A 17,219-nucleotide genomic window follows, 5' to 3' on the forward strand; every position below is an offset into this window, starting at 1 on the left:
ATATCCTCTGAAACCCAATTTGCTGCTATCCACCCACACCAGAATCACCAATCACCAATTACTACAAGGTTGTTGTTGTACCCCTTCATTTTTCATCCTAACATCGCTCTTCTTGCAAATGTTTGAGTCGGGGCACTATCTTCAAACAACATCCAACAGCATTCTGTAGATTAAACCTGGGTAACCAGCCGCAAACTACCTGCCGTTGACATCACTCGCACTGCGTTTTGTTGAATTTTTTGTTGGCCCAACGTCGTGTGCAACACGACCATTTCTCGTGTCTCTGAATCGCGTTTTATAAAGGCGATGTCTCGTCTCTATAGCTGCTGTGAACACTTCTCCTACCAGTTAATACACCAAATTGTACCGTTTGTCGAACCCGGTTGCTCTATTGAAAGCTTTCCGAATCACAAAACCTGCTAATTTCAGTGCATTCACAACCTCACAATTTGGACCATTTTTCACATATACACAAGGGTATGTATAACATTTTGAGTTTTTCCGTTTTTTTGGGCTTAGATTGAAAGGTTACTTTATTGGCTTGATAATTGATTCAATTAGACAGAATGTACTATGAATTGAGTGAAAACTGTTTTTTTTCAATGTGTGGAGAGGGTCTGGTCCACATTATTCTGCTCTTCTACCCAACAGGGCAATGATCGGATGAGCAGTTCATGGAAGGCTCTCGCCCTACCCACCTTCTAGCTGGGAAGGTGTATTTCTTTCGCGAAGGAGCTTGGAGCGCACTTCTTGGCTCCCTCTGTGGCCCAACACCCTTTCCTCTGCATTGCATAACAGTCTTCATCATATCTGTCAAATTCAACCGTTCTAATCTGGACCAAAAGCGGAAAGTTAGCTGAAAACGCTAATACCTCCACAATTCCATGCGTAATGTTCTTTTTTCTAACCTTTTATTTAGATATAGGTTGAACAACATACAACTACATCGCAGAACAATGAGTAGTGTTAACCACTCTCTCCGTCATTCAAAGCTACCGCCGCATTTCCTTGGTCTCAACTCGGTTGAAGTCGCTGCTCCCTCCAAGGTCAGAGACTTTGTCAGGGACCATGGTGGCCACTCGGTCATCACGAGAGTGCTGATCGCAAACAACGGTATAGCTGCCGTGAAAGAAATTCGTTCCGTCAGGAAATGGGCGTATGAAACGTTTGGTAACGATAGAGCCATTCAATTTATTGTTATGGCTACCCCAGAGGATCTTGAAGCTAATGCTGAATATATTCGAATGGCTGACCAGTATGTCATGGTCCCAGGAGGAACTGCAAACAACAACTATGCGAACGTCGACCTCATTGTAGAAATAGCAGAATCTACTGATGCTCATGCTGTTTGGGCTGGTTGGGGTTTTGCCTCCGAAAATCCCCATTTGCCTGAGCAACTGGCCGCTTCTCCTAAGAAGATTATCTTCATTGGCCCTCCGGGCTCTGCCATGCGATCTCTTGGTGACAAGATTTCCTCTACTATTGTCGCACAACATGCTAAAGTCCCATGTATTCCTTGGTCAGGAACTGGTGTCGATCAGGTTATAATCGACCCCGTAAGCAATTTGGTTTCCGTTGATGAAGAAACGTACGCCAAAGGATGCTGTTCCGATCCACAGGACGGTTTGGCAAAAGCCAAGGCTATTGGTTTCCCTGTGATGATTAAAGCTTCCGAAGGTGGTGGTGGTAAAGGAATTAGAAAAGTTGACAGGGAGGAAGATTTTCTTTCTCTTTATGATCAAGCTGCTAATGAAATTCCAGGTTCCCCAATTTTTATCATGAAGCTTGCTGGAGATGCCAGGCATTTGGAAGTTCAATTACTTGCTGATCAATATGGAACCAACATCTCCCTTTTTGGAAGAGATTGTTCCGTTCAAAGAAGACACCAAAAGATCATAGAAGAGGCACCAGTTACCATTGCCAAACAAGACACTTTCAGGCAAATGGAACAAGCCGCTGTCAGACTGGGTCAATTGGTTGGATACGTTTCTGCCGGTACCGTTGAGTATCTATATTCACACGCTGAGGACAAGTTCTACTTCTTGGAACTGAACCCTCGTCTTCAAGTTGAGCATCCAACCACAGAAATGGCCACAGGTGTCAATCTTCCAGTTGCCCAGTTGCTAATTGCAATGGGTATTCCTTTGAATAGAATCAGAGATATCAGGGTACTTTACGGACTTGAACCAAATGGCGCTACAGAAATTGACTTTGAATTCAAAACTGAAGAAAGCTTGAAGAGTCAAAGAAAACCCATTCCAAAGGGTCACACTATTGCATGTCGTATCACATCTGAAGATCCTGGTGAAGGTTTTAAGCCTTCTGGTGGTGCTCTATATGAGCTAAATTTCAGATCTTCTTCTAGCGTTTGGGGTTACTTCAGTGTAGGAAACAAATCCTCAATTCATTCTTTCAGTGACTCTCAATTTGGTCATATATTCTCGTTTGGCGAAAACCGTCAAATCGCCAGAAAAAATATGGTCGTCGCCTTGAAAGAGCTTTCTATTCGTGGTGACTTTAGAACTACAATTGAGTACTTAATAAAACTGTTGGAAACAGCTGATTTCGAGAACAACACCATCACTACTGGTTGGTTGGACGAACTGATCTCGAAGAAGCTGACTGCTGAAAGACCTGATGAAACCACAGCAATTTTATGTGGTGCTGTCACTAAAGCGTACATTCAATGGGATCTTTGCCGCAAAGAGTATGTTGCCAGCTTAGGAAAAAGGTCAAATCCCAGGCAAAGAACTTCTTCGTACTATTTTCCCAATTGAATTTATTTATGAAGGAAAGAAGTACAAGTTTACTGTGGTTCAGGCTGCATTTGACAAATACAACGTCTTTGTCAACGGATGTATGATTACTGTAAGTGTAACCCATTTGAAGGATGGCAGTTTATTGGTAGCACTTGATGGTAAATCCCATTCTGTCTATTACTTGCAGGAAGAAGTCGGAAATACTAGGTTGTCGGTGGATGGTAAATCTTGCATTTTAGAAGTTGAGCATGAGCCAACTGAACTTCGTACTCCATCTCCAGGTAAACTTATCAAATATCTTGTGGAACACGGTGATCACGTCAAAATTGGACAACCTTACGCTGAAGTTGAAGTAATGAAGATGTGTATGCCTTTGGTCAGTCAGGAGAATGGAACTATCAGGTTATTGAAGCAGCCAGGATCTTCGGTTGCCGCTGGAGACATCCTTGCTATTCTTGCATTGGATGATCCCAGCAAGGTGAAGCATGCTTTGCCATTCGATGGTACAATCCCTGATATGAAACAGCCATTTATCCATAGCAACAAACCAGTTTATAAGTTCATTTCTCTTCTCTCCGTGCTGAAAAACATTTTAGCAGGGTATGATAATCAAGTTGTGATGAACGATACTCTGCAGAGTCTATTGGATGTGTTGAAGAACCCTGAACTTCCTTATTCGGAATGGAATCATTCGATATCTGCACTTCATTCAAGGTTACCAATTCATTTGGACGAACAATTGACCAGTTTGATTGAGAGATCGCATCAACGTGGTGCAGACTTTCCAGCTAAGCACTTGCTCAAGCTTTTGGACAAGGAGCAGGCTGTTAATCCTGATCCACTTTTCTCCCAGGTCATTGCGCCTCTTACTGCTGTTGCCAAAAGCTACGAACATGGACTTGAAGTTCATGAACACAATGTATTCGCCGATTTGATCACCCAATACTACGACATAGAGAGCTTGTTTGCCGATAAAAGGGAGGAAGATGTTATTTTACAGCTACGTGATGAGAACAAATCGTCCCTTGACAAGGTCATCGATGTCGTCTTGTCACATTCCAGAGTTGGAGCTAAGAACCATTTAATCAGAGCTATTCTGGAAATTTATCAAACTATCTGCCAAAATGATCTCCAAGCTGCAACCATTTTGAAGAAACCTTTGAAAAAGATTGTTGAGCTAGATTCTAGATTTACAGCAAAGGTTTCGTTAAAAGCTAGAGAGATTTTGATTCAATGTTCCCTTCCCTCTATCAAAGAACGTTCAGACCAGCTCGAGCATATCCTTCGATCTTCAGTTGTACAAACTCAGTACGGAGAGAGCTTCAATGGAAACTACAAACTGCCTAACTTGGACGTTATACAAGACGTAATTGATTCCAAGTACATTGTATTCGATGTTTTGACACAATTTGTTGTTAGCCCAAACAAGTATATATTTGCAGCAGCAGCCGAGGTGTATCTGCGAAGAGCTTACAGGGCTTACTCGGTGAGAGAAGTTAAACATCATTTCGTAGGTGATTCTGCTCTCCCAATTGTGGAATGGAAGTTCCAATTGCCGCTGTTATCAACAGCTGCTTACAATTCCGTGCCTGAAGCTATGAGAAACTCCTCCAGTAACCGATCCTCTATTTCAATGGATAGAGCAGTTTCTGTCTCCGATTTGACCTTCATGATCAACAAGAATGATTCTCAACCTTTGAGAACAGGTATCATAATTCCCACAAACCACTTAGATGACATTGAGGAGTCCTTGTCATCTGCCATTGATGTCTTCCCTAAACGTCCACGTAACAATGGACCAGCTCCTGACAGAACTAATGTGGCTCCTGAGCAACCTACTAACGTATGCAATGTTTTCATTGCCAATGTTTCTGGCTACAACAGTGAGGCTGAGATCGTTGACAAGATTAGCAGCGTTCTTTCTGAGTTGAAAGACGACCTCAGGGCTAGTGGCGTTCGAAGAGTTACCTTTGTCTTGGGAGACAAGGTTGGAACTTATCCAAAATACTATACCTTCAAATTTCCAGACTATTTTGAAGACGAGACAATCCGTCACATAGAGCCTGCTCTTGCGTTCCAGCTGGAACTAAGAAGATTGTCCAATTTCAATATTAAACCTGTTCCAACTGAGAATAGAAATATTCATGTGTATGAGGCAGTTGCCAAAAATACTTCATGCATTGACAGGAGATTTTTTACTAGGGGTATCATCAGAACAAGCAGAATCAGAGAGGATGTGACTATCTCTGAATACCTTATCAGCGAAGCTAATCGTCTTATGAGTGACATTTTGGACGCTCTTGAGATTATTGATACCTCCAACACTGATTTGAACCATATATTCATCAATTTCTCTGCTGTTTTCAATGTCACGCCAGATGACGTTGAAGCAGCGTTCGGTGGTTTCTTAGAAAGGTTTGGACGTAGGCTGTGGAGACTACGTGTTTCTGCTGCTGAAATCCGTATTATGTGCACGGACCCTGAGACTGGTATCCCATTCCCACTTCGTGCTTTAATTAACAACGTTTCAGGATACGTTGTGAAATCTGAAATGTATCAAGAGGTGAAAAATGATCATGGGGAATGGGTTTTCAAAAGTCTTGGTCCTACACCAGGTTCAATGCACCTTAGACCAATTTCAACACCATACCCAACCAAAGAATGGCTTCAACCAAAACGTTACAAAGCTCATCTTATGGGTACTACTTACGTGTATGATTTCCCTGAATTATTCCGTCAAGCTACGCTCTCCCAATGGAAAAAATACTCTCCTACTGCGAGAGTTCCTTCTGATGTGTTTGTGGCCAATGAATTGATCGTCGATGATTCAGGTGAACTAACTGAAGTAAGCAGAGAACCCGGCGCCAACGTTGTGGGTATGGTGGCCTTCAAGGTAACCGCAAAAACTCCTGAGTATCCACGCGGTCGCCATTTCATCATAATTGCTAATGATATCACCTTCAAGATCGGATCCTTTGGCCCTCAAGAAGATGAATATTTCAACAAGGCCACACAACTTGCAAGAAAATTGGGCATTCCTCGAATTTATCTGTCAGCCAACTCGGGTGCTAGAATTGGAGTTGCTGAAGAACTTCTTCCATTATTCAAAGTAGCCTGGAAGGAAGAAGGTAAACCAAGCAAGGGATTTGAATACTTATACCTCACATCGGAAGATCTTACTCTATTGGAAAAGTCCGGAAAGTCTAACAGCGTTACCACTCAAAGAATAGTTGAAGAAGGCGAAGAACGCCACGTTATAACTGCCATCATTGGAGCTAGTGATGGACTGGGTGTTGAATGTCTAAGAGGTTCCGGTTTGATCGCTGGTGCTACATCTCGGGCGTACAAGGACATCTTCACTATCACATTGGTCACCTGTAGATCTGTTGGTATTGGTGCTTACTTGGTCAGATTGGGTCAACGAGCCATTCAAATTGAAGGACAACCAATAATTTTGACTGGTGCCCCTGCTATTAATAAGTTGTTGGGTAGGGAAGTGTACTCTTCCAACCTGCAACTTGGTGGTACCCAGATTATGTACAAGAACGGTGTTTCACACTTAACCGCCAATGATGATCTCGCAGGTGTCGAAAAGATTATGGATTGGTTAGCTTATGTGCCTGCTAAGAGAAACATGCCTGTTCCTATTTTAGAATCACTTCATGACAAATGGGACAGAGATGTGGACTATAAGCCTACAAGAAATGAGCCGTACGACGTCAGATGGATGATCAGTGGACGTGAAACTCCTGATGGTGAGTTCGAATCTGGATTGTTTGACTCTGGGTCCTTCACTGAAACTTTGAGTGGATGGGCTAAAGGTGTAGTCGTCGGAAGAGCCCGTTTAGGTGGTATTCCTATGGGAGTCATTGGTGTTGAAACTAGAGTCACAGAAAACCTGATTCCAGCTGATCCCGCCAATCCAGACTCAACCGAAATGATGATTCAAGAAGCTGGTCAAGTCTGGTACCCTAACAGTGCCTTCAAGACTGCACAAGCTATCAACGATTTCAACAATGGTGAACAGCTACCCTTGATGATTTTGGCCAACTGGAGAGGTTTCTCTGGTGGTCAAAGAGACATGTACAATGAAGTTTTGAAATACGGTTCTTTCATTGTGGATGCTTTAGTCGACTTCAAGCAGCCTATCTTCACTTACATTCCTCCCACTGCTGAGTTGAGAGGTGGATCTTGGGTTGTTGTAGACCCTACCATCAATGAAGACATGATGGAAATGTATGCAGACGTCGAATCAAGAGCAGGTGTTTTGGAACCAGAAGGTATGGTAGGTATCAAATACCGTAAGGACAAACTCCTTGCTACTATGGAACGATTGGATGCCAAATATGCTGAGCTTAAATCCAAGGTTAGCGATACTAGTCTTTCAGAAAAGGATGTTTCCGAGATCAAGAAACAAATTGAGCAGAGAGAGAAGCAATTGTTGCCAATTTATGCACAAATCTCTATTCAATTTGCTGATCTTCATGACAGATCTGGTCGTATGTTGGCCAAGGGTGTCATTAAAAAGGAACTGGAATGGGTTAATTCTCGTCGTTTCTTCTTCTGGAGAGTCCGTCGTCGTTTGAACGAGGAATACCTCATTAAGCGTATTACCGAATTCCTATCTGCTTCTGCTACCAGATTGGACAAGATCTCGAGGATCAATTCTTGGTTGCCAACATCGATTGATTTGGAAGATGACCAGAAGGTTGCCATTTGGTTGGAAGAAAACCGTAAAGCTCTTGACGCCAATATCAAGGAGCTCAGGGCTGAGCATGTTAGAAGAACTCTGGCTACTCTTGTCAGAACTGATATGGATACTACTTCCAAGAGTTTGGCTGAATTGATCAACCTTCTTCCTGAAACCGAAAAGGAATCAATTTTATCTAAGATCAAGTCATAGAAAACACAATACTTTGCTACTGTTGAATTAATTTTTATATATTTATGTTTATATACCTTTAAGGACCTGTTTATAATTGTTCAATGATCTGAGTCACTGCTCATCTGGTAATGTATTTGTACTCTCACTCTACTCTTTCTCGAGACGTATAAAAAGGGAGAACTTTCCTAGTAATTTTTGTCTCAACAAAGTGATAAATTCCTTGTAAGCCATACCGCTCCTAATTTTGCTTCTGTCCCTGTTACATAGCTATGCAGTTTGCTTCCTTACTGCTTCTCTTGTATATTTTCTTGGGGCAAATTTATCCTACTGAAGCAGCAAAATATTTTGTTCGTCTGAAGAAGCCTCACACACTAGACCTCTTGTTCAAACAGGATGAAGCAGATGCATCTGCTGAGAACCGAATCTCTCTTCATGGTTTAAGGGACCGAATCAAAAAAAAGATCTCTTTTGGAACGTTCGAAGGTTTTGTTGGTGAATTCACAACAGAACTTGTAGAAAAACTAAAAAAGAATTCGTTGATTGCAGACATAACTCCTGACATTATCGTCTCATCTTGCGATATCGAATTGCAGTCCCCCGCTCCTGATCACCTGGCTAGGTTATCCAAAGAAGGTGCCGTAAGAGCACAAGATCGTCTTCTTGGACCGGAATTTTTCTACGATGGTGACTGGACTGGAGAAGGCGTCAATGTATACGTGATAGACACGGGTATCAGGGTAAATCTAGATGAATTTGAGGGCAGAGCATCATTTGGTGCTGATTTTACAGGCACTGGGAAAGATGACTCTGTTGGTCATGGAACCCACGTAGCTGGTCTTATTGGCTCCAAAACTTTTGGAGTGGCCAAAAATATCAACTTGATATCCGTAAAAGCTCTCTCTGGTAATGGGAGCGGTTCGCTTTCAGAGGTCCTACAGGCGATTGAATTCGCAGTCAAGCATATGAAAGCCAGTCGTAAGCCAGGTGTTGCTAACTTGTCTCTAGGTGCACCAAAAAATTCAATCCTTGAAAAAGCGATTGAAGAGGCATTCAAGAACGGTTTAGTCATAGTAGCAGCAGCTGGCAATGCCTTCGTGGATGCCTGTAACACATCCCCTGCAAACTCTCCATATGCAATCACCGTTGGAGCTATAGGTGATCACAACGATGAAATAACTAGATTTTCCAACTGGGGAGCCTGTGTCGATCTTTTTGCAGGAGGGGACACAATTGTAAGTGTAGGACTTCTCAATGGAGTCGCTGTCCGCATGTCTGGAACTTCGATGTCTGCTCCAATAGTCGCAGGCTTAGCCGGAATATTACTTGACCAGGGTGTGGCCCCAGAAGATGTAAAAGGTAAGTTAATAGAGCTCTCAGATGAAGGGAAGATCAACGATAATACTGGAATTCTAAAGCCGGGAACTCCAAACCGAATAGCCAACAATGGAATTCGAAAAAGTGATTATGAAGATCAAAAAGAAAATGACAATGATGAAGACGATGAAGACGGGGAAGACAATCTAGAAGACATTGAAGAGGACGAGGATTATTGGGATGAAGAGAGAAGGTATAGGGAATATGCGGTATCTAGTTTAGTCTTCTAACCTAGTCAATGGCATTACTGTAGAAAGTAATTATGTAAACTATAGCTAGACATCTGAGGGGCCGATTTTCTGCTACAGCCCTGACCTAGTGGAGCGACACCCTGAAAAAGTTTCGGGACAACCGTTTCGATCTCTTTGAACTACAATTGATTAGATTCACTTTTCAGTGAATATCTCAAACGATTCAAACTATAGTGTTACATAACATAAACAAAAAAAACAATAAAAGGTAACAATTACCTTCAAGCAACTGCATGGGTGTTGTGTGTATACTTTATCATTAGCATACCCGAAAACAAATCGTAGGAGACAAAAATATTGGACTGACAAGTAGTCTTACCCTTTGATGGTTCTGCAGTATTCTGGTCTATTTTCTCTGATTCACCTTGAGGTGGATTAAGGTCCTGTTGACACCTGTACTCAACACGTAGGATCTTGGGGAAAGGCTTGTAACTGAGATTGGAGCTTGTTTTGGTAAAATGGAAGGTCGATGACTCAATGGTCGGAACAACATAAGTTGTGTAAATCTGGTTGTAAGCAGCTTCAATTTTTGACTTGTTGATTTTGGTGAGAATATCAATCTCATCTTTGAATTCCTTGCCCTCGTCGGCATCCAAGAGGTCACTGACGGGTATAGTCTGATAATAAATGAGATTCTTCACGTCTAAATTTCTGTTGTAGCTAATTTCTTTTAGATATTTACCCAAATCGGTTAAAACATTTGAATTAGTAGTTGGATCTGTGGAACAAGAATCACATAATTTATTGTATCTGTTTGTTGTTGGAGATTCGCATACTTCGCACTTGATAGGAGCTCCCGGAGCGGTACCTTGGGAGGGTCCACCTTGCACATTGGAATGAGTACTCTGAATTCCGGAGCCAGTACCAGTGTTGGGCCCATAATTTGAAATTATACCCATTTCTTCTCCGTTGTAAGTGAAGTCATTAATCAGCTTCTTGTCATAGCTGATCAATTCACTGTCAATCTTGGAAATATCAACGGAGTCGTCCAACAAATGGCCTCCATTATGACCGGAATCGTCATCAGGGTTGTGGCTATTACTTTTCTCTAACTCTTGCTTCAGCAAAGCAATGTCATAGTGCGTCTGATCCAAAGCAGCTGCAGCAGCAGAGGTGGCAGAGTTACTGTCATGAAGGATGGAAGGAGAAATCATTTGATTATGCAGGGCATACGCGGCAGCAGCAGCACTATTATTGGCAATAGGACGATGGCTGTTCGTAGTAGTGTTACCTAACAGTCTTTGTTGCTGCTGCTGTTTAGAGCGGTTCTCTTCTTCCAGAAGGAATCGTTCCTGTTCTTCAGGAGGTCTATTTTTCAACTTCATCAATCTCTTTTGTTTACGCTCCAATTCACGACATGGCTGGCAGGTCTTGTATTTTAGATCTTCTGGAGGCTCCAGAGTGGATCTCTTCTTCTTACAACGACGGCATATCAAAGGCTTCGAAGGATTCGAAGGGTTTGGAATAACTGTGGACATTACGTAATCGTTGAATGGTTCTCAAATTCTCAATTCTCGGTTGTCAGATGGCAAAAATTTGAATGCGCTCAAATGTTTGGGTAGTCTCGTTTCTCACTAAAATCAAACTTCAAATAATGAGTATGTTATCACTTAGTATTTGAAAAAGCTATTGAGCACCGAAATTAGGGGTTAACAGCAGAGGATTCAACGGGTGGTAATGGTTCTGACGATTGTTTGTCGGATAGGATTGTTTTGTTTCCCAGTGGAGAGATACCTACGGAATAATTGCAAGGGACACGACCATGCACGTGAACGGAGTTTTTCAGTTTTTAAGTGTAGAAAAGATGCCTAGATTCTGGGAGCCGGAGTGTGATTGGTCCGTTTGCAATTGCGTTAATCAGCAAATTGTTTGAATAAAAAAATGGACTGCGATGTAAATAGTGAGGATAGTTTGCCTTTGCTTTTTGACCGAATCTTTCGGGGGCAGAGGGTCGACAGGAGTGATCGATCGCTAGGAGAAACAAGACGTGTCAGACGTGAGATAGAAGATGTCAGATGTTACCATTCCCCTCGATTCAAAGATTCGCATAATCTCAATCTATCATTATAAAGTCTACTATCTAGAACTGGAAGAACCCCTGTTCTTCCAAATACAAGACCACCTTTTGGATACCAACGATGGCACCTTCTTTGGCCAAGTCGATCTTGATCTCAGCATCTTCTGGGAAAACGTAGTTGTCAACATCTTTACGAGAAGTGGAGTAGTATCCTTTACGATCATGCTGAGAGACTTGATTCAAAGGAGTAGTCAATGAAATCACGATAAAGGAGCCCGCCTTGGATACTTCCTTGCGAATAGAATCAATCTCAGCAGCGGAAGGAGCCTTGGTAGGGTCAGCAATGATGACACCAGCCCCAGAGCGTGTCAACTCATGGGCAACAAATGGCAATGCGGATTCGTTGACGTTCTTGCCATCTAGCAGAGTAATGTGGCGGGCGCCTTCGAATTGATTGAATGTAGCAACTAAAGCGTTGGACAAGGCGTCAACTCCGGAGTTTGGCAATCCGGTCAAGTACAAAGTGAAACCTTGTTTTGGACGAGGTGGATTGGATTCTCTCAAAATCTTAACGACTTCTGGGTAAGAGAACCATTCTGGAATGTGGGTACCATCTCTGAGACGTTTACGCAGCTCAGTTCCCGAAATGTTTAGGGTACGGGTACCCTCCTTGACTGTGTCAATTGGAGCGTAACGATCCTCATCTGGAAGATAAGTAACCATACGGAAAGGAACAACTTGGATGTCCAACTCATCTTTGTATTTCTCTACCAATTCCTGTGCATCATAAGGTCCGTAGAAGTCAACACCAGCGGAGTTCTTACCGGGTCCAGCGTGATCACGTCCAACAATGAAGTGTGAAGCACCGTAGTTCTTACGGATGATAGCATGCCAAACAGCCTCACGGTCACCAGCCATACGCATAGCCAATGGCAACAGGGACAACTGAGCCATACCGTTTGGATACTTCTTAATGATCTCTTGGTAAACTTTGACACGAGTGTGGTGGTCAATGTCACCTGGTTTCGTCAGACCAACAACTGGATGAATCAGGACATTGGCCAAGTTAGCTCTGGCGGCACGAACTGTCAACTCACGGTGTGCTCTGTGCATTGGGTTACGGGTTTGGAAAGCGACAACACGGTCCCAATTACGGCTCTCAAACTCAGACCTCAATTGGGCTGGCGTTTTTCTCAGGGCGGTGTAGTCGTAATGAGTAGGCAATTGTAGAGCTTGCAAAGCGCCACCAATATACACATCACCGGCAACATCAAAGAGGTACTTGACAGCTGGGTGTTCTGGATCACCGCGGAAGACTTTCTTAGCCTCAACGTTCTTATCAGGTTCGTATATATCCTCGATGGTCAGAATACTCAGAGCATTGTCGTTACGAAGATCTCTCAACACCACTCTTTCGCCGACACGGAACTTACTAGCCTCGGTCTTGCTGACGTCCAGGGTGATTGGAATAGACCAAACATCACCACTGGCGAGTCTCAAATCGTCAACAACGGAGCGATAATCCTTCTCGGTCAGAAATCCTGTCAAAGGACTGAAACCTCCATTTAGGATTAACTCTAAATCACAGAGTTGTCTACCAGTTAGCACAATACTTTGAAGCTGAGGGACTTCCTTCAACAAATCTTCCTTGATAGAAGCGTCACGCTTAATAAGGTCTTGTAGCACACCACCGTGAGGAGAAGGCATTTCTTTCTGAGTTGGTTTCCAGTGAAATTGAGAGATCTTTCAATGGACTAGTTCTTTATATATATCGATCTGCTTCTCGCATTGAGATGCGTTTTTTTCGAAGCTTTAGAGAAGGGAAAGACAATATCACGTGCACATCCCTCATGAAGACGTTAAAGGTGGCAGACGCCACAGCTTTTCAACGGATTCAGAGCCCTTGACGTGTGGCTAAGGGGAGTTACAGGAAAATGCATTACAGATGAGAGGGTCCAAGCTTTGTGGGGACTTTGAGACATCTTGTAGAGATAATTCTGCCACCATACAGTGACGATCTCCCTAGCAATAATTGCCACACCGTGCTTTAATGAATGATCACGATCATAGGATCATGATGGTTTAATTACTTACTACTTAGACTTGTTGCAACTCAGAATAACTCTTCAAGTTGGGGAGACGACGAAACGCCACCATTATCTTGCGTCAATTGATCCTTGACTTCATCAAGGAATAACTGAGCTCTTTGCTTGGCATCCAATATACTCTCGTTGACTAATAAGGTAAGCTTCAATGTGGAAACACTATTGTCTGAGGGCGTGACGATAAATTGTGTTTTGAATCGTTCGGCATTTCTAGGTGGAGCAACGATCTCCTCAAACAGTGGATCAATCACTTCTGAATCCTCTTGGTACAGCTTGGCACTGTATGCATGTTGTTCTGCAATAGTTAATAATCTTTGCAGGGCCTCCTTACTGTAAGCTTGAGATAGTGTCAATTCCTTCTCGATCTTTAGAGGCTCTTTCTTAGCAGGTTTTTCAGGTTTGGCTGGTTTATCTCCTGAAGATGATGGAGATTGTTCGCTTGCCTTGGTTTCCCTGATTTGTATCTTAGACAGATCTAAGTGAGACTTGTTATTAATGTACTCGGAAATTTTGACATTCAATTCGGGTGAAATTTTGCCCAGATATGCCAATACGTCACCCTTCAAAATTCTTCCGGAGGGTCCTGTTGCCTGAATTTTGGCAAGAGCATCTTCTTTGCTCAATCCATTTTCGTGTAGGAGCAGTTCCACCGAGGGTAATAAAGTCTGTTTCGGATTACCCAGTTTACCACTGTCACTGCCGCTGGTATTCTTCTCCTCCTTTGGTTGCGGTGGTTCAATTTTCTCCTCTGCTTTCTCTGGTTTTGATTCTATCTTCTTAGAGGCAGTTTCTTCCAGTTTAGGATACTCTAGAGTACTCAAGTCGTCATCCTGCTCGGCCAGAAAGGCAATTGGTTTTCCCACTGGGATGTCATTGGTACCCGCTGGTACCAGTATCTTTGCGAGCACACCATCGTCTTGTGCCTCTACCTCAATCTGGGCTTTGTCTGTCTCAACTTCCAACAGCACATCGCCACCACTAAATTTTTCTCCCTCTTTGATTTTCCAGGAGACAACACCTCCCTTCTCCATGGTAGGGGACATTGCTGGCATGTCAAACACTGTAGCTCCCAATCTGAAAGAAGATCCGTGAAGACATCTGCGGCTCACAGGAAATTGTTTGAACTGACGGCTTATTTGTTTCAACATTTGCCTTAAAGAGATTGATTTAATGTTCAATTTCGCCAACTATTGTTTTAGCGGCTTCGATGATTGTATAAGATACCCCGAAGTGGAGGGAACAAGTCGCGATTTGTAGTGGGTGCACGATTTGGTGGAAGCTTACTTTAAGTTAGAGGTTCGAGTTTGACGTTATGAATTGTGAGCTATGATCTTCAACTCGGAAGGCTACTAGACTACTCGTTAACGTTGAACGAAGCTCAGCCTAGAAATTGATTTGCAAAGAAAAAGTGGGGCATTTTTGAAGTTTGTGATTAAGTATCATTTACCAATCTCGACTTTAAAGTTTAAAGATTCACTTTCTAAACTGATACGTCTTATAAAACCCTCAATAATGACCATCACATAGCCGGACAAGTGAAGAATCCTACTTATTTTGCAGCTTTTGATCAGACATAGTCGTCCAAAAATTGCCTGTACAGCCGTCCGTCCCTATAACCGAATCGTTGGGAGATTTTAGCAGATCTAAAAGCTGTTGCTCAATTGGAAGTATTTGAACTAGTCCTTCCAATACTTCTAATGCCAGAATGTATTCAAATGGATCACTGGTTCTCATGAATTCAATCATGTGTTTATATTCAAGGAGGATAGCACACGAGATCCACAACGTCAGTGTCGCAGTTCGCAAGGGATAGCAAAAATTCCAATCTAGGTGTTCCAGCATTTCTTTTTTGTTGCTGGGATACTGTTTCGTATATTGACTCCATATATCGAGGATTATTGACTTTGCCACATTGACAGCCCGGAGGGACTTTCCAGTAGTCAATTTTGGACGATATAGAAGTAAAACTGTTTGAGCCCTCAGGCATGATAGTTCCAACATCAAAAGTCGACTTCTATAGAATGCATGTTTTTCAAACGTGGGACAACTTTTATTACTTTCCACTTGGGCTGAAATGTACTCAAGTTCTTTCTCTAGCTTTGTGAATGCTTCATCCGTAAAACCAGAGCCATATGCTTCCACAAGAATCTTGCTTTGTAGTGCTGCCAATTGAATTCGTACTTGCATGAAATTCATGACAAGTTCATTTAGTTTATTTTCAGGAAGCAGCTCACATGGTTGTGGTGTACTGATATTCTCTGGCACAATCAAAGGTTGTCTCCCATGGAAAGTCGATAACATGCAAGAAGAACACCAAACATTCCAGAATAGTAATATCAAACCAAGCCCGTTGGTATGCGATTCAACCAGTTCATTACACTTTTCCCTTCTATGCAAGTCTAAAGCCATCCCAATTTGGAGTGCATTTGTGGTCAGATATAGTTGACCCTCTAAGGAAATCATCATAGTCATAAAATTAGCCATTAAAGCTAAACCACAAAATCCATCAATTGTTGGAGATGATAGTACGTCAAGAATCAGTGCTTTTGCAATGTTGTAGTAGTTATATGCATCTGAGCTTATCTTGGGAATGCTGTTCTGTAATATCGTGGCAGGTTTCTCCAAGGTTGATTGGTTTAGTAACTCTCTTTTTCTGATAGTCAGTGCACCAAGACAAAGCGCAGTGCAGAGTAAAAACTTCTGGTCACTATTGCCTCCTATCTCCCTCAAATCATCATAGGTTTTTTCTAAATCAAGAAGATGTTGCTTTGATATTCCTGGAGGAACATGAATCTCATTTTCAAACAGAATTTCAATCAAGTGATTTCGTTGACTGAATAGTTTTTCAGGTTCGGTAACCTCGGTCGAATTTGTTCCTGAAACTACTGAAAACGAGATATTCTGATGATGAGGATAAAGTTCCTGATCATGGAGTAGAGAATCATCTCCTAACAACTCCAAAAACCTATTCATATCCTCTGCTTCTGTATTGAAGTCATTGAAATCGAAATCGAGTTCGTAATCTCTGCAGGGGAGGTTTTTTCCAACTTGATTACTTTCTGAACAGAACTCTTCCGAGAAAAACCTTGAGTTCGATTCTCCGCCGTCCAAGTTACTTGCTACCATTTTGTTTTGATTGTCTTTTCTGGTTTTGGAAAGACTGTCACTGCGACGAAAAACTTGATCTTTGAAAACAAAATTCCTTGAACCATTTTCAAAAGTTCTTTTGTCTTTTCTTCCATCTGCAATATATTTACATGTTTTCGGTATTTCCATTTGAATGCATCTGCTGCAGGGCTTATTGCCGTCACATTTCAACTTTTGTCTCTTGCAATCTAGACAAGCTGACTTGACAGCCTTGCTTTTCACTTTATTGGTACGGGCCATCATTTCTAGTCACTTCTTACCCATATGTTTGGTTTAACGTCAACTGAACCAAAAATAAGTCTGGCAGTGAATGTCTGGGTTCAAACTAGGAGCTCTTGAATTAGATATTGAAGTGTTACAATACTAAACCTACATAGACGAGTAAGTCTTGCGTCTTAAGAGTAACGTCGACAACAAAGTGTTGGTCTAATGAAAAAAAGCTTTCGTCAATGGACAATCGGCGATAAAGTTCTGGGAAACACCGAGAAAATTGGATAGATTGAAGTGTTTTTACCACCGTTTTAGACAATTTTGGATCTGTCAAGCTTTTCGGATTAAATGCACGATCAGCCGCTCACAAAAAAAAAAAAAACGAAGTTCCACTGCGTCATTACTACACAACATGACTCCCAAAACCAAGACAAAATGTAACTGATTATCAATTAAACGTAATCCCTTTCC

The 17,219-nt window shown here is 42.2% G+C and overlaps 6 protein-coding genes across 6 annotated transcripts; 2 read left to right on the forward strand and 4 right to left on the reverse strand.

Annotated features, from left to right (window-relative positions):
- Positions 1 to 956: 956 nt before the first annotated feature.
- PAS_chr1-4_0249 (Acetyl-CoA carboxylase, biotin containing enzyme) lies at positions 957 to 7,662 on the forward strand (the record flags this gene model as incomplete). Its single annotated transcript, XM_002490320.1, has 2 exons — positions 957 to 2,666; positions 2,725 to 7,662. The coding sequence occupies 2 exons, from the start codon at positions 957 to 959 to the stop codon at positions 7,660 to 7,662; spliced, it is 6,648 nt and encodes a 2,215-aa protein (XP_002490365.1).
- A 251-nt stretch (positions 7,663 to 7,913) lies between these two features.
- Positions 7,914 to 9,248, forward strand: PAS_chr1-4_0251 (uncharacterized protein; the record flags this gene model as incomplete). Its single annotated transcript, XM_002490321.1, has 1 exon — positions 7,914 to 9,248. One exon carries the CDS (start codon positions 7,914 to 7,916, stop codon positions 9,246 to 9,248), a length of 1,335 nt encoding a protein of 444 aa, XP_002490366.1.
- A 242-nt stretch (positions 9,249 to 9,490) lies between these two features.
- Positions 9,491 to 10,747, reverse strand: PAS_chr1-4_0252 (Hypothetical protein; the record flags this gene model as incomplete). The annotated part of the gene is made up of 1 exon (XM_002490322.1): positions 9,491 to 10,747. The coding sequence occupies one exon, from the start codon at positions 10,745 to 10,747 to the stop codon at positions 9,491 to 9,493; it is 1,257 nt and encodes a 418-aa protein (XP_002490367.1).
- A 602-nt stretch (positions 10,748 to 11,349) lies between these two features.
- On the reverse strand, positions 11,350 to 12,993 carry PAS_chr1-4_0253 (ATP sulfurylase, catalyzes the primary step of intracellular sulfate activation; the record flags this gene model as incomplete). The annotated part of the gene is made up of 1 exon (XM_002490323.1): positions 11,350 to 12,993. One exon carries the CDS (start codon positions 12,991 to 12,993, stop codon positions 11,350 to 11,352), a length of 1,644 nt encoding a protein of 547 aa, XP_002490368.1.
- Positions 12,994 to 13,399: 406 nt separating this feature from the next.
- On the reverse strand, positions 13,400 to 14,539 carry PAS_chr1-4_0254 (Dihydrolipoamide dehydrogenase (E3)-binding protein (E3BP); the record flags this gene model as incomplete). The annotated part of the gene is made up of 1 exon (XM_002490324.1): positions 13,400 to 14,539. The coding sequence occupies one exon, from the start codon at positions 14,537 to 14,539 to the stop codon at positions 13,400 to 13,402; it is 1,140 nt and encodes a 379-aa protein (XP_002490369.1).
- A 397-nt stretch (positions 14,540 to 14,936) lies between these two features.
- Positions 14,937 to 16,781, reverse strand: PAS_chr1-4_0255 (Putative zinc-cluster protein of unknown function; the record flags this gene model as incomplete). The annotated part of the gene is made up of 1 exon (XM_002490325.1): positions 14,937 to 16,781. The coding sequence occupies one exon, from the start codon at positions 16,779 to 16,781 to the stop codon at positions 14,937 to 14,939; it is 1,845 nt and encodes a 614-aa protein (XP_002490370.1).
- Positions 16,782 to 17,219: the final 438 nt, after the last annotated feature.

Source organism: Komagataella phaffii, chromosome 1 (assembly GCF_000027005.1).
Source record: "Komagataella phaffii GS115 chromosome 1, complete sequence".
In the NCBI taxonomy this organism is placed as follows: domain Eukaryota; kingdom Fungi; phylum Ascomycota; class Pichiomycetes; order Pichiales; family Pichiaceae; genus Komagataella; species Komagataella phaffii.